At 50.1% G+C, this 27,514-nt stretch overlaps 2 protein-coding genes and 1 long non-coding RNA gene across 5 annotated transcripts in view; 2 read left to right on the top strand and 1 right to left on the bottom strand.

Moving 5' to 3' along the window:
- The window catches only part of Rnpep (arginyl aminopeptidase), a 21,481-nt gene extending 8,740 nt beyond the window's left edge, over positions 1–12,741 (top strand). The window contains exons 4-11 of one of the 2 annotated variants that reach the window (XM_021197313.1): positions 2,352–2,468; positions 3,087–3,322; positions 7,243–7,356; positions 8,157–8,269; positions 8,456–8,564; positions 10,017–10,241; positions 11,286–11,428; positions 12,342–12,741. In XM_021197313.1, the coding sequence (XP_021052972.1) occupies positions 2,352–2,468; positions 3,087–3,322; positions 7,243–7,356; positions 8,157–8,269; positions 8,456–8,564; positions 10,017–10,241; positions 11,286–11,428; positions 12,342–12,500 (1,216 nt within the window). In that variant the 3' untranslated portion in view covers positions 12,501–12,741. Of the gene's footprint in view, positions 1–2,351; positions 2,469–3,083; positions 3,323–7,242; positions 7,357–8,156; positions 8,270–8,455; positions 8,565–10,016; positions 10,242–11,285; positions 11,429–12,341 lie in introns of both variants that reach the window. The other variant, XM_029538967.1, reaches the window with a different exon arrangement.
- Positions 8,990–27,514, bottom strand: part of LOC110321201 — a 19,961-nt gene continuing 1,436 nt past the window's right edge. The window contains exons 2-4 of the long non-coding RNA XR_002380511.1: positions 20,519–20,680; positions 10,849–11,597; positions 8,990–10,809 (exon numbers count right to left, since the gene is read on the bottom strand). This is a non-coding gene — a long non-coding RNA (uncharacterized LOC110321201). The remainder of the gene's footprint in view (positions 10,810–10,848; positions 11,598–20,518; positions 20,681–27,514) is intronic.
- Elf3 (E74 like ETS transcription factor 3) lies at positions 17,147–22,062 on the top strand. 2 transcript variants are annotated; one of them, XM_021197316.1, is made up of 9 exons: positions 17,147–17,265; positions 17,808–17,975; positions 18,364–18,585; positions 18,732–18,827; positions 19,015–19,134; positions 19,273–19,362; positions 19,505–19,621; positions 20,502–20,697; positions 21,243–22,062. In XM_021197316.1, the coding sequence occupies exons 2-9, from the start codon at positions 17,816–17,818 to the stop codon at positions 21,355–21,357; spliced, it is 1,116 nt and encodes a 371-aa protein (XP_021052975.1). In that variant the 5' UTR covers positions 17,147–17,265; positions 17,808–17,815; the 3' UTR covers positions 21,358–22,062. The 2 variants fall into 2 exon arrangements, with proteins under 2 accessions (XP_021052975.1, XP_021052974.1); XM_021197315.1 differs by having other exon boundaries at positions 18,304–18,585.

The following is a 27,514-nucleotide window of genomic DNA, read 5'->3' as shown; positions in this document are numbered from 1 at the left end:
CCTCAAAACAAACAAACAAACAAACAAAACCTAATCAAAAAGAGGTAAACTGGTGATGACAACTTCTTTATCCCCCTTAGGTGGCCATCCCTTGTTCACACCTAAGGGCTTGTGCTATATGTTAAACATGAGGGTTTCCTGGCCCAGTATTCTTCCTATCCCAGGGCCTGGGTAGAAGGCATGAGGGTGGAACCCGATGGCCGTTGGTATATGATCCCTCCTAATTGTGACCCAGACTCAGAGAGGTTGACAGTATTTGTGTCCTCTTGTGGATAACGAGCTATAACTAACTACTTTATGCAAACCCCAGGTGCAGGCCTTGGCTTCAGGAGTCCTTAATCCTAGTGTCAGCTCATCCGTGGAGTGAAGTGGCCTTGGCCTAATCCCTGGCACTCAGCATTGACTTTCTGTTTGATCATATCTTCCTGACGGCAGTGTCATTTCTCCCTCTTACTTCTGATTTCCTGTCCTTAGTCTTTGGTTGGTTGGTCAGTCGGTTGGTTGGTTGGTTAGTTGGTTGGTTGGTTGGTTGGTTAGTTGGACAGGGTCTGCCTCAGCCCTCCAAATGCTGGGATTACAAGGCTCCAGTAAGACAGCTCATTGGTGTACTTGCCACCAAGCTTGATAATCTTAGTTGAGTCTTACACAGTAGAACTAGACTCCCCCATGCACACACATTGTGCCATGCACACCTTTGCACATGCACATACACATCATACATTCGCATAAATGAACATAATAAAAAAGCACATGCTGACAGGAGCCTGCTATTCTCCTGAAAGGCTATGCCAGATCCTGACCAATACAGATGTGGATGCTTGCAGCCAACCGTTGGACTGAGCACAGGGACCCCAATGGAGGAGTTAGGGGAAGGACTGAAGGAACTGAAGAGGCCTTATCTGGCATCAGTGGGAGGGGAAGCCCTTGGTCTAGGGCGGGGAGGTGGGAGTGGGTAGGTGGGTGGTGGAGCACCCTCATAGAAGCAAGGTAAGGGGGGATGGGATAGGGGGTTACAGAGGGGAAACTGGGAAAGGGGATAACATTTGAAATGTAAATAAATAAAATATCCAATTTAAAAAATAAAAAATAATAAACATAAAAATTTTAATGCTGGTATTATAGATGTGTACCACCTTGTTTACTATTTCTTAATTTTTATGAAAAATTCTAATTATAAAAAGTTGAAGAGACCATCTGTAAACACACCTGTTTTGCCATACTAGTTTTATTTTTACATGGGCTTGTTTTTGTTTGTTCTAGACCATATTTTAATTTTACATGCATGTTTATTTGTGTGTGTGTGTGTGTGTGTGTGCATATGTGCATGTGCTCACACATATTTGTGTGCAGTGTACATGTAAAGATCAGAGAATAACTTGCAGAAGTCACTCTTCTCTTGGCAGTAGGTGGGTCTCAGAACTCAGTCATCAGGTGTGACAAGAGGTGCTTTTAACTCCCGAGCCAACTCGCTGGCCCTGTTCTAGACTCTTAGTAAGTCATACTGTCCCTCTGAAGAGTGAAGCCCATTCTAGCTTTATTATGAAGTAGAGACAATATCATTTGACACCTAAAAGAACTGTCAACTTTTTCATTAATATTGCTAGATTTATCTCAGAAGACAATTTTTAATTCCAGGGATTTTATTATCATAGTGTGTGTGTGTGTGTGTGTGTGTGTGTGTGTGTGTGCACGTGTGTGTGCATGTGTGTGTCAAAGTCTCTCATTGTGTAGCCCTGGAACTCTCCATGTAGATTTGGTTGCCTGGAGCTCACAGATGTCTGCCTGTCTTCCCCTCCCAAGTGTTGGGATTGAAGAGATATGCCACCACCACACCCAGCCATTATCATAATTCCTTCAATTATCCTATAAATAGGAAGAAGGAAAGTAATTGTGTCACTTTATGAAGGTCTCTTATATTCTGTCTTTTTAATTTAATTTTGTTTTGTTTGAAATAGGGTCTCACTTTATAGCCCTAGTTGTCTTGGAACTTACAGCAATCCTCCTGCTTCAGCGTCTCCAGTGCTGAGATTACAGGCCTGAATCCTATATTCTGTTTTATTTCATCTCCACTTTTCCAGGGTTGAATTTAGTTTCTGTGGACTTCATGTGGGTCCTGTTGCCTAGAGTGGCTTCCTGGCACCTCCCAAAGGCAATCTTAGGTTTTCATACCCAGGTGTGACGCGCAACCTCTTGGGGCTGAGCAAAGGGACTGATCTTTTGTCCTCTCTGTGTGAGTGGCTGGCACATGGCCACATTTCATTGGCTCAAATATGGGATGGAGGCTAGTGTTCTCCAGGTGGTTCCCATGGCTGAAGGAGTCTCTGAGCATTCTTCTGCCTCTCTGTGCTTAGGAGCCGGGTGTGGGCGGAGCCCTGCCTGATTGAAGCCGCCAAGGAGGAGTACAGTGGGGTCATAGAAGAATTTCTGACAACAGGAGAGAAGCTTTTCGGACCCTATGTTTGGGGAAGGTGTGGTATCAATTAATGGATGTGTTTTGTGAAACCGAGTAGCTGCTTTCCACACTCGCGGGCCTTTCTCCCTTCCTCTGTCTCCTAGAGCAAGGATTCCTCATCCCAGAAACGCAGGAGAGGAGGAAGCAAAGGGGAAGGGATGAGCCAGGCTCCTTGAGGCAGGAGAGGAGGAAGAGGGGAAGGGATGAGCCAGGCTCCTTGAGGCTGCTAAAGGGATCTGGAACAGGTTTTTTAAAGTCACTAAAATGCGCTGTCAGGCTAGAGGTGGGCAGAGTGGAGAAACCCCAGGGCCTTTGTTAGCACGCCTTTCCTCTTTGTGGGAAGTTACCTTACAGTCGTCAAGCTGCAGGCTTGGAGATACAGGCTGGTCTTTTCGACCCCAAGCTGGCCTCTGGGGTGTAAGTATGGTGGAGCATGCTCACAGCCAATTTGGGAGAAGAGCAAAACGGGGCTCAGCTGCCTTCCAGAGCCGAGCATGAAGGCAGGGGTGCTGAAGCGCCCAGAGGCCCAGGTGTCATCTCCAGCAAGGGCTGTTAGGTGGCTGCAGCTCTGGGTCTGAGGAGGATGGGGAGGTGAGGTCTGCTCAGGACCTCCCTGACTTCAGTTTCTCAGCAGGTATGACTTGCTCTTTATGCCACCATCCTTTCCATTTGGAGGAATGGAGAATCCTTGCCTGACCTTTGTCACTCCGTGCCTGCTAGCAGGGGACCGCTCCTTAGCCGACGTCATCATCCACGAGATCTCCCACAGTTGGTTTGGGAACCTGGTCACCAATGCCAACTGGGGAGAGTTCTGGCTCAATGAAGGCTTCACTATGTATGCCCAGAGGAGGATCTCCACCATCCTGTTTGGTAAGTGCCAGTCTTCCAAGCACCTGGCTCCATTCTTAGTGCCATCTGCTCCTGTGGTCTCATTGTGTGGGTGGGCATGAAGGGGGGTGGGACTTACGCAGAAAACTGTTTTGTTTTGTTTTTTCTTTATTCCTTTTTATGTGTGCATGCTTTGCCTGCATGTATGTATGTTTAATATGTGTGTGCCTGGTCCTTGCGGATGTGGAAGATGACATCGGATCCCCTGGAACAGGAGTTACAGGTGCTGTGAGACACTGCGTGGGTGCTGGAATCAAAGCCAGGTCTTCGGCAAGGACGGTCAGCGCTCTGAAGCTCTGAGCCACCTCTCCAGTAGCTTTTAATTTTTTCTTTTGTTTATATTGCTTGCTGTTGTGTCGCTTGAGACAGGCCTCACAGGAGGCTGGCCTAGAACTCACTATGTAGACCAGGCTAGCCCTGAATTCACTGTGTAGACCAGGCTGGCCCTGAATTCACACAGATCGCCCGCCTGCCTGCCTTTGTCTTCTGAGTTCTGGGATGAAAGTTGTGCAGCCACCATGGCCAGCACTTTGGGGCTTTTTTGAGACAGGTCTTAGGCTGGGGATCATTAGTTCATTTGTTCATCTGGCAAAGTGCTTTCCTGGGTTCAATCTCCAGTACTGAAGGGCAGAGTTCAGGCAAGTTCTTGCTATGCAGGCTCTCCTGGCCTGGAACTCACTACATAAACCAGGCCAGACTTCCCCCTCCTGCCTCTACCTTCCAAAAACTCAGTTTCTGTACGTGAGTATGAAAGATCAAACATCTATAGGTTTGGTTTGTTTTTCTTTTGAGACAGGTTCTCACTGTGCATGCCTGGCTGGCCAGGAACTCACTATATAGACCAGAGATCCACCTGCCTCTGCCTCCTGAGCTCTGGGATTAAAGTCCTATGTTGTATCATTCCTTGCTCTCATCAATGGTTTTAAACTAACTTGATAGTAATATTTAAAATTTTTTAATTCTCCAAAATAATTCAAAGCATTAAAGAAAGAAAAGAGTTTAAAAACTTTTCACTAAATGTAATAGGGTTTGGGCTGGTAACGTAGACCGTTAGGTAGAGTGAGTGCCTGAGGAGCACAAGACTGAGTACTCAGTACTGATCCTCAGTACTGAGGCCAGGGTGGGGTGGGGAGTAGCTCAGTGGTTGATTACTTGCCTAGCATGCGTGGGTCTTTGGGTTTGGGGGCAGACATTAAACTGGGCGTAATGGTGCATGCCTGTAATTCTCATGTTCAGAAGGTAGAAGCCGAAGGATCAGAAGGTCGAGGCTAGTGTACTGGCTAGCTTTGTGTCAACTTGACACAGCTGGAGTTATCACAGAGAGAGGAGCTTCAGTTGGGGTAATGCCTCCATGAGATCCAGTTGCAGGGCATTTTCTCAATTAGTGACCAAGCGGGGAGGGCCCCTTGTGGGTGGGACCACCTCTGGGCTGGTAGTCTTGGGTTCTATAAGAGAGCAGGCTGAGCAAGCCAGGGGAAGCAAGCCAGTAAAGAACATCCCTCCATGGCCTCTGCATCAGCTCCTGCTTTCTGACCTGCTTGAGTTCCAGTCCTGCATCCTTTGGTGATCAACAGCAATAAGGAAATGTAAGCCGAATAAACCCTTTCCTCCCCAACTGCTTCTTGGTCATGATGTTTGTGCAGGAATAGAAACCCTGACTAAGACAGCTAGTGAGGCCAGCCTGAGCTACAGGAGACCCTGTCTCAAAAGGAAAAAGAAATACTGTAACAACCATTTTTTAAAAAGATTTATTTATTATTTTATATATAAGTATACTGTAGCTGTCTTCAGACACACCAGAAGAGGGCATCCAATCTCATTACAGGTGGTTGTGAGCCACCATGTGGTTGCTGGGGTTTGAACTCAGGACCTTCGGAAGAGCAGTCAGTGCTCTTACCCGCTGAGCCATCTTGCCAGCCCAACAACCATTTTTATATACACACAGTATTTCAGTCAGGAAGACTATTAGAAACGTCACCTCTGCCCTGGAGGTGCTGGCACACGGCTTTGATTCCAGCACTCAGGGGGCAGAAGACTGATCCCTGTGGATTCAAGGCTAGCCTGGACTACAGAGCAAGTTCCAGGACAGCCAGAGTTGATAGAGAAATCTTGTCTTGAAAAAAACAAAACCAGCCAGGCCGTGGTGGTGCATGCTTTTAATCCCAGCACATGGGAGGCAGAGGCAAGCTGATTTCTGTGTTCAAGGCCAGCCTGGTCTACAGAGGGAGTTCCAGGATAGCCAGGGCTATACAGAGAAACCCTAACTCGAAAAAAAAAAAAAAAAGAAAGAAAGAAAGAAAGAAAAGAAAAGAAAAGAAAAGAAAAAGAAAAAACAAACAAAAAAACAAACCAAAAAAGGAGACATCACCCCTGGGTCTGAACATGATAAAGAAGACTTTCAGTGTGTGTTATCCCTTCCTCCACAGAAAGTTTGATCAGCCCTGTACTCTTACTCAAAGTGTACAGAGCAAGATTTTGTCTCTGAATCTCTCTTTTTAAGGGTTATTTATTTATTATATGTAAGTACACTGTAGCTGTCTTCAGACACTCCAGAAGAGGGCGTCAGATCCCATTACGGATGGTTGTGAGCCACCATGTGGTTGCTGGGATTTGAACTCAGGACCTTCGGAAGAGCAGTCGGTGCTCTTAACCACTGAGCCATCTCTCCAGTCCGTCTCTGAATCTCTTAATCAGCCATAAGAATTCTGTTGTAAACTGGGCATAGGTGAGTCACAATTGTGAGTCCTTAGCACTGGGGAACTAAAGCAGGAAGGTCACAAGTTTGAGGCCAGCCAGGGTCATATGGTAGGACCCTGTCTTAAAAAAGGAAAGACAGGGCTGGAGAGGTGGCTCAGTGGTTAAGAGCCCTGACTGCTCTTCCAGAGGTCCTGAGTTCAATTCCCAGCACCCACATGATAGTTCATAACCATCTGTAATGGGATCGGATACCCTCTTCTGGTGTGTCTGAAGACTGACAGTGTACTCATATAAATAAAATAAAAAAATCTTAAAAAATAAAAATAAAAAAGGAAAGACCACATCCGGTAGGGCATGGTACCTGAACTGACTTCAAGGCTAGCCTGGATTACATAGTGAGTTTAGCTTAGCAGAGCTAAAGTACTAGAATCCCATAGCACACTTTTATTTTCCCACTGGACAGAAGAAAAAACTGAGGCCATGAATCAGAACATGTAGTAAGTGGCAGAGTCGAAGTGTGTGTCTGTATGCATGCACCACAGTGTTTGTGTGGAAGTCAAAGACCAGCGTTCTGGAATGGCTTCTTTCCTTTTGTAATAACCTTGGTGATTGGCTGGAGGCACTATGGCTTGGTGGCAGGTTCTTTATCCACTGAGCCATGTCTTTAAAGCTAGGGGGAAATGTAAGGGACAGTTAAATTTTTTATTTATTTATTTATTTATTTTTGAGACAAGGTTTCCTAAGTAGCTCTGGGTAGCCTGGAGTCACTGTGTAGACTAGACTGACCTTAAACTCACAGGGATCCACCTGTCTCTGCTCCCCTGGAGCTGGATGAGTCAAGACCATGCCACCACGCCCAGGCTAGGTGCTTGGCGTTTTCGAAGGTGACAGTTTCTTTTGCACACAGGATCATCTGAGGAAAACTATTTTAAGTTTCATAGAGACCAAGTTGTTACCTAAAAGTAAAAATACAATCATTCCGGTTGACAAAGAAAGGTTTCCCTAGTCTGTGTGGGAGAGAGACCCACATGTCAAGTTCACCAAACCTCTGTATCCCAGAGAGCTAGGGAGGGGCTGAGTCATGTTGTGTGTCACCCTGGGAGGTAATGCCTTTGAGCCTCAGACCACAAGGGGACAGTACAGTGCCTCTGTTGGGGGAAATGTGGATTTGGCGAACTTGGGGTTTGTGGTTTGTTTCTGGCCAGGAGCAGCTTACACTTGCTTGGAGGCTGCCACAGGGAGGGCTCTGCTGCGCCAGCACATGGATGTCTCCGGAGAGGAAAACCCACTCAACAAGCTCCGGGTGAAGATTGAACCAGGTCCAGAAGGCTCCCCTGTCTCCCCACCCTCCCCCCGGCCCCCGGCCTCCCACCCCAGTAGATTATGCTTGGAGCCCCAAGTGAGGATGCTGTCCCACATGTTAGAACGCCTCCTTTGAGTGGTGGGCCACTAGAGTGCTCTGGCCATCCCCTGTTCTGTAAGCCGACTGAACACAACCATTTCAGCCACTAAGTTCTTAATGACTTGGCCGTGGCTTTGAACAGCCGCTCTCCCGTTCCCCGGTTCCTCTTTCTCATTGTCCTAGGAGCAAGGCTGGTAAATCATGCTAGCTTCATGTTACAGAACCAGGCAGGTTCAGTGACTTGCCCAAGGTCATGCACCCATCAGATCTGGACTTCCTGCTTTCTAGCATTTTTCTTTAGTTTCACGTGTGACTAACCTAAAACCCTTGTGTGCAACTGAAGTGTGTGTTCTCTGGTGCCACTGACTGTAAAATGAACTTCTAGTACCTTGGTGATTAGCTTAAGTCTAGGACAGTTGTACAAACAACATCGGGGAGGTGGACTGTGTAGATGGTGACCAACGGGACTCAAAAGAGTGAGCATGGTCCGCCTTAAGAGGTAGGCCCTGCCCAAGGAAATGTGCTAGGCCCTTTGAACCACTGGTCTTCCTGATCCTGTCTTAGATCCATAGTTACTGACCCTCTGCTATCACCTTTGACGTGCCATGGGAAGGACCATTGGTGGCCTAGAAACGCGGTTCCAACAATCAGTCTGTAATCTGAAGGCAGAGGAGGTGCGTATCAACACTCAGTCCTGTCTGCTCTCTCCTCTGCCAGGTGTGGACCCCGATGACACCTACAACGAGACCCCCTACGAGAAAGGTTACTGCTTTGTCTCATACCTGGCCCACCTGGTGGGGGATCAGGATCAGTTTGACAAGTTTCTCAAGGTACAGTCAACTCTCCATGTGGGGAGAAGGACGAGGAACAGGTAAAGCAGCTGGGCCAGAGTGCTAGGGTAGGGGTAGGGGGCCCAACCGCAAGAGGTAAGGGGTCAGAGAGGGGCTTAGAGATGAGGGGGGGGCTCTGCTCCCCAGGGTGGCCAGAGCTGACAACAATTGCGTCCCTCCTCACAGGCCTATGTAGATGAATTTAAATTCCAAAGTATCTTGGCTGAAGATTTTCTGGAATTCTACCTGGAGTATTTCCCTGAGCTGAAGAAGAAGGGAGTAGATTCCATTCCAGGTAAGTAGAGAAACTGAGCTGTTGGCTTCCAAGAACTCAGAGAATGAGCAAGATGAAACAGGGAGACATGGCATCATAGGTTCCTGGTGAATCGCCATTTGGAGAGACAGCTCAGGATCCCAGGCCCTGTTCCACAGAATAATAACTGGAGGCTGGGTAGTGTTCAATGGCCCAGCATATGCCTAGTGTATATAAGGCCCTGGACTCAATCCCCAGAGAGAGGGGGAGGGGGAGAGAGAACAGGAAGAGAGAGAAGACAGACTTCAATTTCCTGAATTGGCAGTGTAGTTCGGTTGGTAGAATGTTACTTGTCATATATGAGGACCTGGGTTTGACCCCCTGCACCAAAACATAAAAGCAAATGAAAAATCTCTTTTTAAGTTGAACTTAAGCGCTTTGGAGTCCAAGGCAGCCGATAGCCATAACTTTAAGACCAGCCTGGGTTATATGCTGAGTTCAAGTCAAAACAACCAAAATAAAAAACTTTGGGCACGACTATAACCCCAGCTTCGGGGAGGTGGAGACAAGAGGGTCTGGGTTGAGAAGCCACCCTTGGTTCCAGTGAGTTCAAGGCCAGTGTGCGGGGGCTGTGTGAGACCTTGCCTCCGGAAGACAGAGAACCAGAGACAGGCTAACTTCTTGACTCTTCTCAGAGTGTCGCTGTGACCTCTGCTGCCCAGATTAGAGGCAGGACAGCAAAAGGGGCCATGAGCTCATGGTGAGGTCTCTCTGGGTCCTGTGAGCAACGGGAAATTCTGGCCGTGCTCTGATGTCAGCAGGGAGGCGCTACTTCCTCATAGAGCAGAGAGGATGTCCCCTACGTGGCCCAGACAGTCTCTTAGTTAGACACACCCCTTGTCGGGACGTGAACTCTGAATCACTCTGGTTGGTTTGGCGAAGTCAGTTTCAGCCTTGGTAGCACCTTGTCCTGCAGTTGGTTGGAGGCCTTGATTTCAAGGTCACGGAACTAAGGGATAATAGTTAATAATTACTGACTGCTTACTGTGCACCAGTCAGGACGCTAAGCTTTTAGTGTGTATTTGCTCATTTAATCTTCCCAACTGTCAACTAAGGTAGGGCCTAGCACCCCCATTTTACAAACAACTGAGGCGCCAAGGGGTAAAGTAACCTGCTTGTGGCCTCCCAGAGCCTTTGGCAGAGCTAGGATGGGAAGCCAGGCAGCCCGGGCTTGGTCCCTGGTTAGGACGGGAAGACTGGGATGCGCTTGACTACAATGGTGGCTGTCACCTGATGACAGAGTGCTAATTTTAAAGCAAAAACCAGTTTCACAATAAAAACAGGCGTTATCCAGTCTTACTGTGAGCACCTCCAGACTCTACCCTAGCCAGGACCCTGCAGATGGGGAAATGGAGCGTGCAAGGTCAGGAAACCGCTTGGACGTGTTGACTGGTGGGAGAGTCCTGACGTGCCTTCTTTTCTTTGACCTATGAGGTTTTGAGTTTGATCGGTGGCTGAACACTCCTGGCTGGCCCCCCTACCTCCCCGACCTCTCCCCTGGGGACTCACTCATGAAGCCAGCCGAAGAACTGGCGGAGCTGTGGGTGACCCCAGAGCCAGACATGCAAGCCATTGAAGCCGTGGCCATCTCTACCTGGAAGACCTACCAGCTCGTCTACTTCCTAGATAAGATCCTGCAGAAGTCTCCTCTCCCTCCTGGTAAGGAGAATGGGTGACCTCCTTATCACGCTGAATCCGGGCTCCTTGGGTGCACAGCTTCATGTCAGAGGTCAGAAGTAGGTTCAGATTCGGGCCTCTACGTGACTCCGGGGTAGAAGAGAGGCTGAGACTTCACTAGACTGCCATCCCAGTGGTGAAGGTCACACAGACCAGTGCCACGGAGATCAGATTAACAAAGCCTGGCATCCATCGGGGCCCTGGTTCTTCAGGGCCCTCTGTAAACTCTGTTTCTGCTGGGCCATGTAAGCATCAGGCAGCAGAGACTGTATCAGAACGGCACCAGGAACCGACACAATTTACTAAAGGGCTGGGCTAAGATTGGAACCTAGTCACCAAAAACTCTTTTATTTAAAAATTATTTCAGAGATTTATTAAAGTATGTGTGTGTGTGCCCCGTGTGTTGGGTACCACGGAGGCCAGAAGAGGGTATTGATACCCTGAGCTGTGGTTAGGGGTGGTTGTAAGCCATCTGAGGTGGATGCTGGGAACTGACCTGAAGTCCTCTGGAAGAGCAGCAAACGCTCCCAGCCACTGAGCTGTCTCCGAGCTCCATCATCTGAGCCGTCTCTGAGCTCCATCATCTGACCCACTGATGCTTTGCTGTTTCCCCAGTCAGACAGACACCATAGTCATCAGATCCCTGTGAGAGTCACCTCTCTGGGCATAGGGGGTTTTCATACTAAGAATAAGGAACTGAACATGTTCAGATTTCAAAGCTGGATCCAAATTGATTTGTATAATGGTAGGAGAGAACTCGAGGAGGAGATCAGAGAGTCTGGAGTGAAATTAAGGGCATTTGTATGGGAGAGCCTTAGAGTTAAAGTGCTTGTGGTACGAGAGCATCAACCATGCCAGACACACAAGCAGAATGCATGTGAGAGGTGAGTGGTAAGGGGACCTCCTGGAGGTTTCTGCAAGTGCTTTCGGAGGGAATGAGGGCAGATACTCACTCAGTGGCCCCAAGAATGAACCTTCTGGGCTTTTCAGCTGGTCATCAACAGCCCATCACTCTCTCTTTTCTAGGGAATGTGAAAAAACTTGGGGAGACATACCCAAAGATTTCCAATGCTCAGAATGCTGAGTTACGGCTAAGATGGGGCCAAATCATCCTTAAGAATGACTACCAAGAGGAGTTCAGGAAAGTGAAGGACTTCCTGCAGAGCCAGGTGGGTAATTGCATCCCTGGTCCCCTCAAAGGCTGTGGACCTCCATTATCATACCTGAGGTCTTCCTGTGGGAGAGCCATGTGGGTCTGTGCTTCAGAGGAAGTGGGTCTGGCTTCTGAGGGACCCTTTTGATCAGGCTAGTGCTGGCGTAACTCCTGGGAGCTTCATCCTGCGGGAAGAGAAGGTGCAGGTTTTTGGACATCAGGTTTTTGGTGGAGCCTAAGGGATGAAGCTGGTTAGAGCTAACCAGAAACTGGGAAGAGAGCAATGGGTAATATGAGGACTGAGGGGTGAAGGACAAGGTCTGCCCCCCCCCCCCAGGAGTTCTTGCGCTAGCAGATGCCCGTGAGAGTGAAAGGCTCTCCGATACACCGAGCATCCTCAAACCCACAGCAAGGAGGAACCGAGTGGATCCAAAGCCATGTCGGCTTCTTCTGTCTGTCATGGAGTCTGTGTGGAGAGGGAAAGGGAGGTCTGTGGGAGGGGCCTTTGAGCCCTCTGGCCCGTTGCCAAGCCTCTGGAGCTCCCAGGCTTGCCCTGCAGCTACCGCATAGTGATGTGAATTTTGGCTTGATTGCAGATGGATGGACTCTGGGTTTAGGCATGGCTCTGGGTTTAGGCTGTCGTTGTTCTGGTGACTAACTGCCTCTAACCTCCCAAAAGTTTGTAGCCCCATTCTGTCAACCCGTCATTTGTTACCATGATTTGAGGTTCACACTTAACTATTTCCCCAGGACCGCCCCCCATGCCCTAGAACATGCCAAAAATCAGTCCTTCTCACGGGAAGCACTTCATTCCCCGGCTCTGACCCCCACACCCCTCTTGTCCTCAGACTGTAGTTGCTGTTGGAGGAGGGGGATGCTGGGCAGACGCACTGAGCGAGCCACTGAGGACGAGTGTCTGTTTCTTACAGGGAAAGCAGAAGTACACTCTGCCTCTGTACCATGCCATGATGGGTGGCAGCGAGACGGCCCGGACGCTGGCCAAGGACACCTTTGCCGCCACTGCTTCCCAGCTCCACAGCAACGTTGTCAACTATGTCCAGCAGATCCTGGCACCCAAGGACAGTTAGAGGCTTCGCCTGGGTGGTCCCTGCCTCTTGGGATTCATAGGCTTTCTGAAGAATTGCTCCTTCCCAAACTCATGTTCTCGCGTCAGTGCCCTGGAGTTTCTGTTCTCTGGGTATGCCCTGGTGGCAGCTTCTGGTCTAGAGTCCTGAGTCCTTAGAAGGCCTCCCATGCTCCCCCTAGCCCAGGCTGCAGAGAGTAAAATGTCATTCTTTTTCTTTTTAAATAAATGTTTTTAAGCAAGAAGTAGATAAGCTGGAGTTATAGACTGACTTATTTATTGTTATTTATGTTTAAGAAATGGTGTGTGTGTGCGCGCGCGCGTGTGTGTGTGTGTGTGTGTGTGTGTGTGTGTGTGTGTGTGTGTGTGTGTGTTGTGATGCACACGTGGAGGTCAGAGAACAACTTGTGGAAGTTGCTTCTCTTGTACCACTAGGTGGGTTCCAGAGATCAAGCCTGGGTCACCAGCTTAGTGGCAAGTATTCTTACCCACCAGGACATCTCACCGGCCCTGGGATTTTGTGGTTTTGCAAAACTCATTATGCAGTCCTTTCTGGCCTGGAATTCACTATGTGAAGCAGGCTCAAACCCGTGTTGATCCTTCTGCCTTCCGAGTGTTATATGCAGAAGGGGTTATATGCAGAAGCCAAAGTCACTGGTGAATTTATCCTGCTGGCGACCCTCTGTGTCATGTGTGCAAGGTTGCCCGCCCACACGAGGGTGTTCTCCTGCTTCCTCTGTCCCCCCTCAGACCCCTGGGGCTTTGCTAGGCCTCCTCTGTCCCAGGTCCTCCCTGCTGTTGTAATGGGTTGGGACTGGCAGAGTCTGCTGAGTGACTGTAGCTGAACTCTGATTTCCTGGTTCTACAGGGAGGTGTAAGCAGTCAGCATCCTAGTTTAGGAATGGCCAGAGAGAGTGCTAAGATAAATTTAAGTTGTCTTTCCTAAACACAGGGGACTTTGAGCTGGTCTCCATCAGGCTTCACCTGTCCCTACACAAAGGTGGAGACAAAGCTGAGGCTCCATCTCTGACAAAGCCAGGTGGGAAGCAGGACGATGCCTCTGCCTCACCAACAGAGGCAGCTGTGAGCGACAGGTCAAAGAGGGCCCAGAAGTGCAAGGGAGGGGGAGCTGACATTCATAGCTGACGTCAGAGCTGATCTCGTTCAAGACTGGGTCTTTGACCTGGCCTCTTCCTACCCTCCCCTTCACATTTATCCTGTCAGTCCTGAGACCTGTCAATATTTTGTTCTTTTGAGATAGTTTCTCTGTGCATCCCTGGATGTCTTGGAACTAGCTGTGTAGACCAGGCTAGCCTCGAACTCAGAGTTCTGCCTGCCTCTGCCTCCCAAGTGCTGGGACTAAAGGCTCGAGCCACCACAGTCTGACTTCCAGTCCTGGTTTATAGCATGGGAGTTGCATGTCCTGTCTCACCAACCGTCTTGGCTCTGCTGGAATCCTATTGGGTCTGCTTGCGCTTTTACAGGACTGGGGGTGAAGCTGCACTACTGAGGATTTCTGAGGAGAAGCATCAGGCTCCTCCGCCAGGCGCCATGCTCAGCATATGCATAGGCAGGCTATCGCTCCGCAGCTTCTCACATTGTAGTCTTGGACCCTTCCAAAGCACTGACCTCACCCGATTCTTTCTCACTTTTCTCCTCCATTTGACTGTGGACGGAATCAATACTCAGGGGGATGTGCTAGCTCTAAGATTTCTGTAGCTTTGAGTGGAAGCCCTGTGAAGGCAAGGGAGCTAGCTGATGGACTCTGTGGTCTTCTTCCTCTTTGCTCTGGAGACCCAACCAGGTGTTCTTAGGGGAAGGAGCACGTGAGTAGCCCAGAGGCTAAAAGCTGGTTCTCCCACATTCCAGGGTAAGTGACTGGGTAGAGGGTGTGTCTGCCTCAGGCTGCTTGGAGGAGGTCCCCTGAAGGGCCAGAGAAAATCCTACCCAGAGCCCTTGGCTTTCCAGCAGCCCTGACCTAGAGGGAAGGAGCCTGTCCTTTTAAAGATGAAGAGTGGGGGTGGGTAGATGGTGTCCTTGGACAATGGGGTACCTAGAAGTGAAAGGAATCACCTTTCCTTTGAGGTCTACCTGAGGGTCGTGTGTCTGTAGATGGGGTGGAGAGAGGACAAGACACAGATCTTATAGCTTAGATGCAGGAAACGCTGACGGTTCAGTGTAGAGAACTTGCTCAATTCATATAGCTTCCTAGGTTGTCTCCTCAGGCAACACAAACCAAACCAGCTGGAGCCGCAAGACATCTAAGGGCTTATCGAGTCCCACACCCTCAATTCTTTGCTAATTTTATGGTTTTTGCTTTTGAAACAATCTACTGTAGCCTAAGATAGCCCCAGATTCATATGTAGCTGAGGCTGACTGACCCTGAACTCTGGAATTCCAGACACATGCATATCTTTTGCTAGGCAATAATACTGTACTCTCACATTCCAGGGTGAGTGACTGGAATCCTCACTTACTGCATCCTCATCCCTACCCCTTTAGAAAGAAATTCCCTGAGTGGGATGGATGTAGCCAGAGGCTCTGCATGTAGGAAAAGCACCGGCAACTGCTTCTCACTTTCCAAATTTGGTAGCATGAACAAACCACTTACCAAGACAACCATACATCATTTCTTTTCTTCTCTCTCTCTCTCTCTCTCTCTCTCTCTCTCTCTCTCTCTTTCTTTCTCTCTCTTTCTCTCTTTCGAAGGAGTCTCACTACTATGTAGCCCTTGATAACCCAGAACTCACTCTGTAGTCCAGGCTTGACCTTCAGCTCACAGAGGTCCACTTGCCTTGGGAGATGAGAGATTAAAGGGATGCATCACCACATATGTCCAACAGTGCTTTTTAAAAATATTTTTAAAATCATGTTTATAGTCAGGCATAGTGGGTGTGCCTTTAATCCCAGCACTGGGGAGGCAGAGGTAGGTAGATTTCTGTGAGTTGGAGGCCAGCCACATAGTAAGTCCTAGGACAGCTAGAACTATATAAAGATCATGTCTCAAAAAAGATGCACACACACACACACACACACACACACACACACACACACACACATATGTCTTGTTTATTTAGTGTGTATGTGTGTGTACACTTGCACATAAAGGTCAGAGTACCACATTACAGGAGTCAGTTTTCTCCTTTTATTGTGTATGGATGGAACACAGGTCTTCAGGCTTAGCAGCAGGTATCCTTATCCACTGAGCTATCTCAGCAGCTGCTCCACATTACTTATTGGATGTTTTAGGACGAAGATAGTTATATTAAAGAGGTTTCTGGTGTTGGTCTGGGTAGTTAACCCTTTAACCCATCTCTAGGGCCTGTCTCTTGAGTTTGAGGCCAGCCTGGTATATGTAGCTAGACAAAGTTTCAAAAATGAACATAGTCCTGGGACTAGAACCCATTTGTAGAATGCTTGCCTAAGAAGCTCTGGGTTCAACTTCCAGCACCTCCAGAGGGATTTTGTTTTGTATTTTTAGTTTTTTTTGTTGTTGTTGTTGAGGAACAAGTATATTTGGCGCAGGTCGGCAATGGGCAAGCCCAGCTCCAGGGGCAGAATGAGAGAGTCCAGGTATTTTTAGTTTTTGAGACAGAGTTTCTCTGTGTAGCCCTGGCTGTCCTGGAACTCACTCTGTAGACCAGGCTGGCCTCAAACTCAGAAATCCTTCTACCTGTACCTCCGGAGTGCTGGGATTAAAGATGTGCGCTGCCCACCCCCACCCCCCAAAATCCGGTTTGTTTTTGTTTTTTAAGGGCCCGGGTAAACAGTAAATTAACATGCACATCCTGTTTGTCTTTGTAATGACGCAAATGTTGAGCTTCTGACCGCTAGAGGGCAGCAGGCGGATACTAATGGGCTGGGCGGAGAGAAGGGTAATCGGGAACAGACCAGACTTGAAGATAAACCAAACAGCAACCCCAGCCGACCCTAGGCGAGGAGCCAGCCACAGGCACCAGGGAAGACGAAGAAGTGCCTGATCTCTACCGCTTCAGCAACCATCGCGTTTGGGTGGGCTCCAGACAGGCAAAGTGCCAGCAAATGGTCCCTGTAGCTGACTAGACTATCAGACCCAAACCACCATTGGACCGTGAATGTCGTCGCCCAGTGTGTTGCCTAGCCGCTTTCAGAATCCCAGTTTCTGGGTGTTGTGGAGAAAACCCCTTAGCCTCGGAAACTTTCACTAGGCCCTTTTTGTCTCTAGACCTCTAGACAGTTAGAAGCATCAATCTTGACCCAACCACCGGTTCAGATTCCTTACCTTGCTTTCTCCTGCCCAGTTCAGCCCGGGCCAGGCCCCCAGGAAGAATTTCCCGGGCCAGAGGGCAGCCTAAGGCACAGATGCCCACCCCAGCAATGTTCCCGCCACCTGCCCAGTTCAGTACCCAGGACCCAACCCCAGAGGGTGCGGAATGACAGATTCTGACAATCATTAAACCAGCCAGGCCTGATTTCCCAGCACCGCCTGCTAGGATCTGGGCCAAGTGGCACGGAATATGCAAATCACCTGGGACAGGGAGCCCAGTCTGAAGGCCAGGAAATCCCCAGCATCCAATGAGCCACCAGCTCAGGTTACAACTGGGGACGCACACCGACGACCTGGCGGGGAGGAGCTCCTGCTTTGCTCTATTTAGAGCGGGTGGGGGCAGCGCCCAGGCCACACTCATCAGTGCTACCTGGCGGAGCCTTCGACCGCTTAGATTTCTTCCCTTCCTTTGGCCTCAGAAGCTTGCTCACTCGCCTGCCACACCGAACCCTGACACTCCTCGGTAGGGTCACATTCCCTAACTCTGGCTCCGGGAACCGTCCAGTGGATTTACAGTTCTGAACTTAATCACTCTGGCTTGGAGGTTCCTAGCTGGAGTGTTGGGGCTACTGTGGGTGTATTCTGGGACTGGTCAGAGACCAGATCGGTCGGTGGCTTGGAGGGACAGGGTGGCTTCTTTGGTTCAAGAACCCAGGTGATTTGTGGAGAGAACCCCCAGAAGGATTTGTATCAAGGTCCCGCCGGCTTTTTGATTATTTTTATTTTTCGGAGCGGAATTTCCCAGTTTGGCGCCAGCTGGCCTGACCCTTCTAGGCTCAAGAGAGCATCCACAATTTCAGTGTCCCCAAGTAGCTGGTTCTTGGTGGTGGTGGTGATGGTTGTGGTGGCCTGTGTGTGTTTGGGGCTGGGGGGGGGGGTTGAAGAGAGAATGTCTACAGCAATACTGAACTTCCTGCCTCTCAGCTGTTGCTGCCCAGGCTTTGCCAAGCAGGAATGGAAGTGTGCCCTGACCTGTACCCTCACCACCTTGTCTCCTCTTCCCAGGGGGCCTCATGGCTGCCACCTGTGAGATCAGCAACGTTTTTAGTAACTACTTCAACGCCATGTACAGCTCAGAAGACCCCACCCTGGCTCCTGCTCCTCCGACTACCTTTGGCACTGAAGACTTGGTGTTGACCCTGAACAACCAACAGATGTCACTGGAAGGTCCAGGTGAGTGCTGTGTAAAATCTTTATAGACAGGACATGGCCGATCTGAGAGGCTCTTGGATAAATGGACAGGGAGGAAGGGTATCCCGGGGCTAGGGACTGGGGAGGATTTATTCATTCGTATATTTGAGTAGTACTGGGGAAAGAACCCAAAAAAGACCTTATTTATGCTAGACTGTGTTCCTAGCCCCTGAGAAGACCGACCGTAGTGGCTGAGGTGGTGGGAATATAAGGAGTGTGGTGACAGATTAAGGGAGGACGAACTCAGACTAGCCATGTAGTGATTGTGAATATTTATCTGTCCCTCCCCACCCCTCTGTGGGTTGTGTAGGACCTCAGACAAGACCCCAAAGGGACAGGACTGACCCTCTGGCTGTACTCCACCTTGCAGAGAAGGCAAGCTGGACTGGCGAGCGGCCCCAGTTCTGGTCAAAGACCCAGGTACTGGAGTGGATCAGCTACCAAGTGGAGAAGAACAAGTATGACGCCAGCTCCATCGACTTCTCCCGCTGCGACATGGACGGAGCCACCCTCTGCAGCTGCCCGCTGGAGGAGCTGCGGCTAGTCTTTGGGCCTCTGGGAGACCAGCTCCATGCCCAGCTTCGGGACCTCAGTAAGTCTAGGCCGGGAGCCACGGGGTCTAGAGAGTAAACGAGGTGGCCGGGACTTGGGCAGGAGGGTGCAGCCATTGAGCCCCTGCCGGCCATCGAGCTCCCCTGCCGGATGGTCGGTGACCCTCTCCCTCTCTGCCTCCGCCAGCCTCCAGCTCTTCTGATGAGCTCAGCTGGATCATCGAGCTGCTGGAGAAGGATGGCATGGCCTTCCAAGAGAACCTGGGTGACTCGGGCCCCTTTGGTGAGAACCCATTTTCTCCCTTTTCCCTCCCTAGCTTGTCTTGTCCCATCTGCAACTCTTCCAGAGTGCTAGAGATATTCTCTTCCGACTTGAAAATAAGTCCATAGCCATTTCTGTGGTCCCTGGAGGGTCGTGCCTGTCCTTGCTGGTCTCCTGGGCCTCTCAAAGCTCTAACTTCTTTTCTCAGATCAGGGAAGCCCTTTTGCCCAGGAACTCCTGGATGATGGCCGCCAGGCCAGTCCCTACTACGGCAGTCCCTACGGCCCTGGAGCGCCCTCCCCCGGTAGCTCTGATGTCTCCATTGCAAGTAAGTCCTGCCCTTGCCACAGCCTGCCTTCTCCAAGCGCCCTGGAGTGCATCTGGTTCTTAGAATACGCGCATTCAGTACCTGAAGTCTGACTGGGTAGGCTGGCCCTGGTATTCAAGCTGTGTTCTTCACCCCTAGGTACCGCTACTCCCCAGAGTTCCCACGCCTCTGACTCCGGTGGAAGTGATGTGGACCTGGACCTCCTGGAGAGCAAGGCCTTCCCTACAGGTGAGTTGAGGGCTGTTCTTGGGGGTCCTGTCCACGGGGTCCAGCCACTCCCCTCTGCCCTATGGCTGTGGTTTCTGTAGCAAGTCTCCCTGTTGACACCCTGCCCTCACTTTCTCTTGACCTTCCAACCCCCTTCCCATAGACGACTTTCCTGACTATAAGAAGGGGGAACCCAAGCACGGGAAGAGGAAACGGGGGCGTCCCCGAAAGCTGAGCAAGGAATACTGGGACTGTCTGGAGGGCAAGAAGAGCAAGCACGGTAAGCTCTAGGGGCTGCTGGGCCTGTGGGCGGAGGGATACTATTCCTTCAGCCTCCGCTGGCCTCTCACAGCCGCCGGAACTCAATTGCATCGTTACCTTTGTGAACGAGTTGGGGCTCCATGGCATTTGTTACTGCCTCTTTGCAGAGGCCTGCTTGGACTTAGAGAAGAAGGGAACTGAGGGTCCTTAGGAGAGGCCATGGAGAGAGTCCAGGCTTCCCACACTCCTCCGCTTTAACTATCCCTGTACTTGGCCCCTGTCTTGCCTGATGGAACTTTCCGATGGGGAGGAGGCAACTGGTGGGTGCTCAGAGCCAGGCAGGCTGGGGTGGTTTTGACTCCAGGCACAGCCTGTGCTGAAAGAGCCTCAGGCTTTGTGTGCTCCAGCTGCTCTGAACCACCTGGAGGTCACCCCAAAGGCCTTGCCTGCCGCCTCTTCCACACACACAGACCTGCACGTATGCACTCCTGGCCTGCTTGCCTTCTTGTCCCGAGGGGACTGTTAATTCCGGGAAGCTGTTTCTTGATCCCTCAGGCTCTAAGCAGCTCTCTGACCCCATGTGTGCCAAGTTCTCACCACTGCTGGTCCCCATCGAACCATGAGCCCCCTCATAAAGAAGTGTGGCCCTGTCACTGTCCATCTTAACCAGATGTTTGATCCTTATCTGGTGAGAGAATCAAGCGCTCTGTGCAGTCGGCCCAGCGCACTGCATTTTGGGGCAGGGAAGGAAGCAGCCACTGTAGCGATCGATCACTAAGAGGACATTTTGTATACTCTCATATGCCTTGGCTCTTAGCTTCCTTGGGATAAGGGGAGGCCAGGTGGCCTGGAGGAGAGGGGCACCCCAGACTGATAACTGAGGAAATCTTCCCTTGTAGCCCCCAGAGGTACTCACCTGTGGGAGTTCATCCGGGACATCCTCATCCACCCTGAGCTCAACGAAGGCCTCATGAAGTGGGAGAACCGGCATGAGGGCGTGTTCAAGTTTCTTCGCTCAGAGGCCGTGGCCCAACTCTGGGGCCAGAAGAAGAAGAACAGCAACATGACTTATGAGAAGCTGAGCCGGGCCATGAGGTGAGTTTGAGCATCAGGGACCTCTGTTTGGGCTCTATTGGCTTCTGCTAGGTTTCACAGGACAGGCTGAGACCTGTATGGAGAGGACGAGGACAGTGTTGTGGCCTATGTAGTTGGTTACGTGAAGCATGAAGAAAGCGCTAGGAAGAGATCGTGAGCACACTTAGCTTTAGCTAACATTTCTGCGTTTCCTGCAGACTTGTTCTAAGAAAGGCACTTGAGAGGAAGAATAGAAATTGACAGCTCAGCTCCCTTGTCTCTGGGCTACAAAGGTGGACAAGCTCAGCATCACTAACATCCCCTCTGTCCCTCTGTTCACGGGTCTTTATGAAAAGCCCCAGGACATAGCCAGAAGGCACAGAGAAGTTAATGCAGAAGCAGGTGCTCTGGCCATAATTATAGATCGCCATGGCCACAACAGGTGAGGTGAGGGAACACTCAGGCAGAGAGGGCCAGCTCAGCACACTGGGACTGGGAACCAGTGCAAACCTCAGTCCATAGCAAGCCTCTTGCCTATTACCTCCGACCACCTCCTTCCCATGCAGGTATTACTACAAACGGGAGATCCTGGAACGGGTGGATGGCCGGCGGCTCGTCTACAAGTTTGGCAAGAACTCCAGTGGCTGGAAGGAAGAAGAGGTTGGAGAGAGTCGGAATTAAGGGTCGGGGCTGGACCCAGGACCTGACTCAGGCATGAACTCCAGAACTGAAGCCTTCCTGGAAGGACAGGCAGGCCTGACGGCCCCCTGAACGTGGATGTGTCCCCTGAGTTGCTGTAGAGAGAAAGAACCTGTTGGGTGTGTCCTCGGCAGACTCCCCAAGTACAGCCTTTGGCCTCTCTCCTCGTCCTCTTGGAATTACAAGCCCTGGGGTTTGAACCAACTTGTTCGATAACTCTCCAGCTGTGAATCCAGTTCCCTCCCGTCCCCACATGGACTGCAAATGAGACCCACCTGCAGATGCTGGGCCTCAGCCAAGGAGGCTGGGGAGACGGTGGCAGGAGACTGCAGGGACGGAGGAGACAGGGTTGTGTCCTCCGGTCCTTCCTCGACTGGCTTCCACCTCTCTGCTCAGTACTCAGGCTCCACAGACAGACGGGGGTCAGAGCATCCCTAATTTATGTGCTATAAATATTTCAGGTGTATATAGAGAGCTATTTTTTCTAAAGCATTTCCCCCCTCCCTGCTCTTCTCCACTGAGTGCTGGTGGCCAAACTGATTTTTTTTAGGGCCCCTAACTGGACCAGCGAGAAGTAGGGTGATTCCAAGACTCCCCCTCCCCCAGAGGGGGCTCCTGGATCCCCTTTCCTGTGAATGGAGGCTGAAACCCTCCAATAAAGTGCCTTCTGGGCTTTTTCTAACCTTGGTCTGAGCTCTCTGTGTACTGAAATTTGGGACTCTGCATTGGATAAGGCATAGAGACGAGCGGGAGAGATGTAAGGGTGCAGAAATATGGGGGGGGGGTGCTGGGTGTCAATGTATGCAGCTGGATGGTCAGCAGGAGGTTGAGAAAAGAGAGAAAAAAAATAGGTGTAGGCAGCTGACAACTGAAGAAGGACCCATGACTTCATACTAGCGAGGACATGGGCTTAGAAACAGGACCGGGGCTATCCTGTTGCCACCAGCCATGTGCTCAGTGACCTTGGCCAAATCCATCTTCTTCAGGGCTGCTTCCTCTTGTACAACAAGAGTTTGGATCTGATGTCTTCCAAGAAGTCTAGAGTTCCAAGTCCCGCCTTGCCAATAGATGCTTTTGCACTCTGGCCAATTTGGCTGCACACTAAAGATCTGTAACCGGAATCTTAGCGTCGTGACTGGTGTGAAAGCACAGATAGGATCTTCTAAGTGGTGGTGGGGAGGTGGGGTGAGGGGGGGGCAAAACAAAAATGGAGGTGAGTGCTTGAGGAGAAGGAGTGGGAGCTGCCTGCCGGTGGTTGACAGCCAAGCCCTCAGTCAGGCTGGGTTCCATTTTTGCCCCATGCTATCCCCTCCCAAGAAGAGAGATTATCCCAGTGTAGATGCAGAGAGCCCATAGGTGTTCCACAGAGCTGAAGGGCCCTGCCCCTTACCCTCTGCTTGGGAGTTACAAGCAGGTTTTTGGTTTTTCATATTTGGAAACAGGGAGACAGGATTTCACAGTAAATACCAGGCTGGCCTTGAGCTTAGAGACCCTATGACCTGTCTGCACCCCCACATCCCCAGTACTGGGATGAAGAGCATGCAGGGACACCACCTGTATCCCTCTTTCTCTGTCTCTCTCCCTCTCCTGTAGAATTGTTTTTCTTTAACATCTCAAGAAAGAAAATGTTTTATTGGGTGTTTTCAAAAAGAAAATCTTTGAAATGTTAAAGAAGAAAATGACACGTTCAACCGTTGAGGTCCTAAGCCACGCGGCGGCATGCCCCTTTAATTCCAGAACTCAGAAGGTAGGTCTCTGAGTTCTAGGCTAGCCTGGTCTACAGAGTAAGTTCCAGGAGAGCCCTAATTTCTTCAGAGTTTCTGCCGTGCTGCTTGTCTCAGGGGCTGGGATCTGAACTGTCCCCAGCCTGAGCCGTGCCACTGTCAGTCTGCCTGCCCATGAGAAATACTTGTCTGTGACCCCAGCACGTGGGAAGGAGAAGCAGGGTTGCTATGAGTTTAATTGGTTGGTTCGTTTAGTTTGGTGTAGTTTCTCCAGACAGGTTTTCTCTGTGTAGCCTTGGCTGTCCTGGAACTCCCTCTGTAGACCAGGCTAGCCTTGAACTCACAGAGATCCACCTGCCTCTGTCTCCCGAGTGCTGGGATTAAAGGGGTACGCCACCACCATCCTACCCACTGTGCGTGTGTGTCCACTTAGCCCCTGGAAGCTCCGGTTGGCCAAACCATGACCTCATTTCTATGTGTCGTACACTGGTAGTTTCTCTACGGAACCATCTCTGGAGTCTGTTCTTCCTTAAAGGGAAAACATCTTCAGGTGAATATCCCTGAGTCTGAGGCCAGCCAGCAGGGTCTACAAAGCAAGTTCCTGGACAGCCATACAGTTAGAGCTGTTAAATAGAGAAAGGACAGAGACAGACAGAACAGAGGGAGACAGAGACAGGAAGAGAGAGAAACAAAGAAGAGACAGGAAGAGAGGGAGAGAGAGAGAGACGCTCTTGCCTCTGGAGGTCCCCTAATCAAAAGCAGGAGGCGTGAGGGGAAAGGTCATCCTTGCTGTGCTTCGCTAGGTTTTCCCAGCTCCAAAGAGGAGAGCTCTGAGGTGAGTCTCACCCGTGAGGTATGTGTGGAGCTAGAGGGCTAAAAAAGCCTGCCAAAAGTCTTAGCACTGCTGAAGCAGCTGCACTCAAGGCCTGAGCAGACCTTTGGCCTGCCCTCCTCAGTTTATGAGGTGGGTCTGTAATCCCACTATCACAATGGATCTATCCCATACCCTCCGAGAAGACCAGGTGTCCCATTGCACTGATGGGAGCCAAACCTGGCCCAAGGTCACTGGTCAGGTAAGAGCGGGGACCAGAAACCCAGCATTCCGGCCCGGACCTCGGGCAGAGTCCTCAGGGGCAACCTTTTATGATATAGTTTCACTCTGTAACCAAACTGGTCTTGAACTCCATCCATGTTGTAATCCAAGCATATCTGGAACTAGCATTGATCCTCCTGCCTCAGCCTCCCAAGTTCTCAAAAATGCCTCTTTGGCATTTTTGGTTGTTTGTTTTGCTTTTATCTTTTTGAGAAAGGATCTCACTTTGTAGACCACACAGACTAAAACAACCCACCATTCAATATGAAGCCTCGTCTGGCCTCGAACCTTCTTGTTTTAGCCTCTAAAAGGCTATCATGCGTGGCCTCTGGAGAACATCTCTTACCCACAGCATTCACCTCAATAGTTCTCTCTCCTGTCCACCCAGACCCCTCAGCTGGCATTTCTTAGTTCTTTGTGGAAGGCAGAAAACTTATCCCAAGTCTCACCAGCCCAGGTCCTCTATCCAGTCCTCTGCCACCTGCCCTGGGTCCCCTAGGGTGTGCCTTGGGTGGGGCTCTTTATATCCTGCCCTGAGCCGGTCACCGCTTATCAACTTCTGTGGGATCATGTGTGTTGCTGGGTGGGTCAGAGAGAGGTCAACCATCCACGGCTTGGGTGTGCCCAATGGGCCCTGGCCTGGGGCCGGGGAGGGGGGTGGGGGGGACAGGGAGGGGCTGGGCTAGCTGCCCTGCTTCTCTTCTTAGCTACCCTTCCTCTTATGAATGGTTCCCAGAATCCCACAGCCTCGCCCTCCCACCATATCTGGGGCATTTTAGATTTGCAGAATGGGAAGTGAAGAAGGGGAGGGTTTTGTTTTGTTTGCCATTAATTTAATGAGAGGGTGGCTAGTTCACTGAATATTACCGGGAAGAGATTCTCTCTGTCTCTGTCTTTGTCTCTCTCTCTCTCTCTCTCTCTCTCTCTCTCTCTCTCTCTCTCTCTCTCTTTCTTTCTCTTTCTTCTTTTTAAGACAGGGTTTCTACACAGAGAAACCCTAGTTGTCCTGGAACTCTCTAGCTTCCTGCTCAGAGCTCTGCCTGCCTCTGCCTCCAGAGAGCTGGGATTGAAGGCCTGAGCCACCGTAACCTGGCTGGAAAAGTGATTTGTTGACTGCTCTGCTAAGTGAGCCCTTTGGTTTTAGCCAACACCTTGCAACTCTCAATGCTCCCAAAGTTGTAAGCTTTGTAAGGGTCTTTTATTAGTTCGTTGTCCGTTTGTACATCTGTCCCTTTGTACCTCTGTCCTTACCCAGTTGTGGTACATCTAAACAAATGTCCTCATGTCAGCACCTAGCAAAGAGGGTGCTTCCTAAGTAACTGTCACATTGCCCTGCAATTGTCCCTGACCCAGTAGCATCTGTCATATAGCACCACAAACACACACTATTCATGTTGCAAAGTCAACACATTTTTACATGCTATAATCACACATACACATATCACACAGTCCACACTAACATACAGACCCACACTTATACAGACAATCCCTCCTCATCTACACTGTATGCATGGTAGGCACTACATACTCACACTCACAGTCTCTAACATACCCTTGTGTGTACTGATACATTGGGGAAAGACACACACACACACACACACACACACACACACACACACCCTCACCTTACTTACATAACCACAGCCACTCACACCCAGACTAAGGTCCTTGCTGTGAGATCAGCCTCCCAGACCATCTACCTCAGCCTTTTGTTTACACAGCTCTACCCTTCCCTGGGCCAAGGGGCCCCCTCCTCTGAAGCATTTCCTGTTCTCCAAGAAGATTGTCCTTTCCCTACATTCAAAGATGGTATTCTTTTGTTTTTTGAGACTGGGTTTCTCTGTGTAGCCCTGGCTATCCTAGATTTGCTCTGTAGACCAGGCTGGCCTGGAACTCACAGAGATCTGCCTGCCTCTGCCTCCCAGGTGCAGGGATTAAAGCTCACCACTGCCTGGCCCAAAAGTGGAATTTTTGAATTTACAGAATTTGCAGAGCCGGGAGCAAAGTGAAAACCTGAGCCCTCCTTTAAAAGCTACTTGGAACTGGTCAAAGTGTCTCAATCCCATAACCCCAGCACTTGCAAGGGTGGGCAATTGCACTGCTGGTAAGTTCTGGGCTCAAAACAAATACGCTATTTAAAACTTCAAAAAGGTGGGGCTGGTGAGATGGCTCAGTGGGTAAGAGCACCCGGCTGCTCTTCCGAAGGTCTGGAGTTCAAATCCCAGCAACCACATGGTGGCTCATAACCATCCGTAATGAGATCTGACGCTCTCTTCTGGAGTGTCTGAAGACAGCTACAGTGTACTTACATATAATAAATAAATAAATCTTTAAAAAACAAACAAACAAAAACTTCAAAAAGGCGGCAGCAAGAGTGTCACCTTAAGTGTGCTTCCCTGGGCTGGAGAGAAGAGCACTGACCGCTCTTCTGAAGGTCCTGAGTTCATTTCCCAGCAACCACATGGTCTGGCGCCCTCTTGGAGTGTCTGAAGACAGCTACAGTGCACTTACATATAATAAATAAATATTAAAAAAAAAAGTGTGCTTCCCTCCTGCAGGTCCCTGGCTTCCCTCCTGCAGGTCCCTGGCCTGTTAGGCGCTTGTACCACACCTTGCCACACCTCTGTGATCGGTAAGTTTTCAACCATCACCGAACAGTAGGGTAATGTCTTTTGAATGGGGGCTCATAGGAGAGGGGTGTCACAAAACAATAGAAACAAAATTAATCCACCCCTTCCCTTTAAAAGTTCAGAAGAGCCTTCTTGGCAGCCCTGCACACCTTTAATCCCAGCACTTGGGGTGCAGAGGCAGGCAGATTTCTGAGTTCAAGACCAGCCTAGGTCTACAGAGTGAGTTCCAGGACAGCCAGGGCTACACAGAGAAACCCTGTTTCTGGGGCTGGAGAGATGGCTCAGCAGTTAGAAACCCTGATTGTTTATTCCAGAGGTCCTGAGTTCAATTCCCAGAAACCACATGGTGGCTCACAACCATCTATAAAGGGATCTGATGCCCTCTTCTGCTGTGTCTGCAGACAGTTACCACACACTTATATACATAAAATAAATAAATAATTCTTTAAAAAAAAGAAAAACAAAAATATTTTTAAAATGAAAAAACAAAATAAAAGCTCAGAAGATCTAGCAAGCTGAATGAACCTCTGTAGCCACCAAACTACAATCTGCCCAGGTGGAGTCATGTTGGACCAGGCAGAAAGTGAGGGTCAATAGGAAGCTCACTTAAGTGAGCGTTAGTCCTAGGTGAAGCAGTAGGCACAGAGGCTCCGACCTCTCCCTCTCCCTCTCCCTCTCCCTCTCCCTCTCCC

The sequence above is a fragment of the Mus pahari genome, chromosome 5, assembly GCF_900095145.1.
Source record: "Mus pahari chromosome 5, PAHARI_EIJ_v1.1, whole genome shotgun sequence".
Lineage (NCBI taxonomy): Eukaryota > Metazoa > Chordata > Mammalia > Rodentia > Muridae > Mus > Mus pahari.
This window is presented reverse-complemented; position numbering and strand designations above follow the sequence as displayed.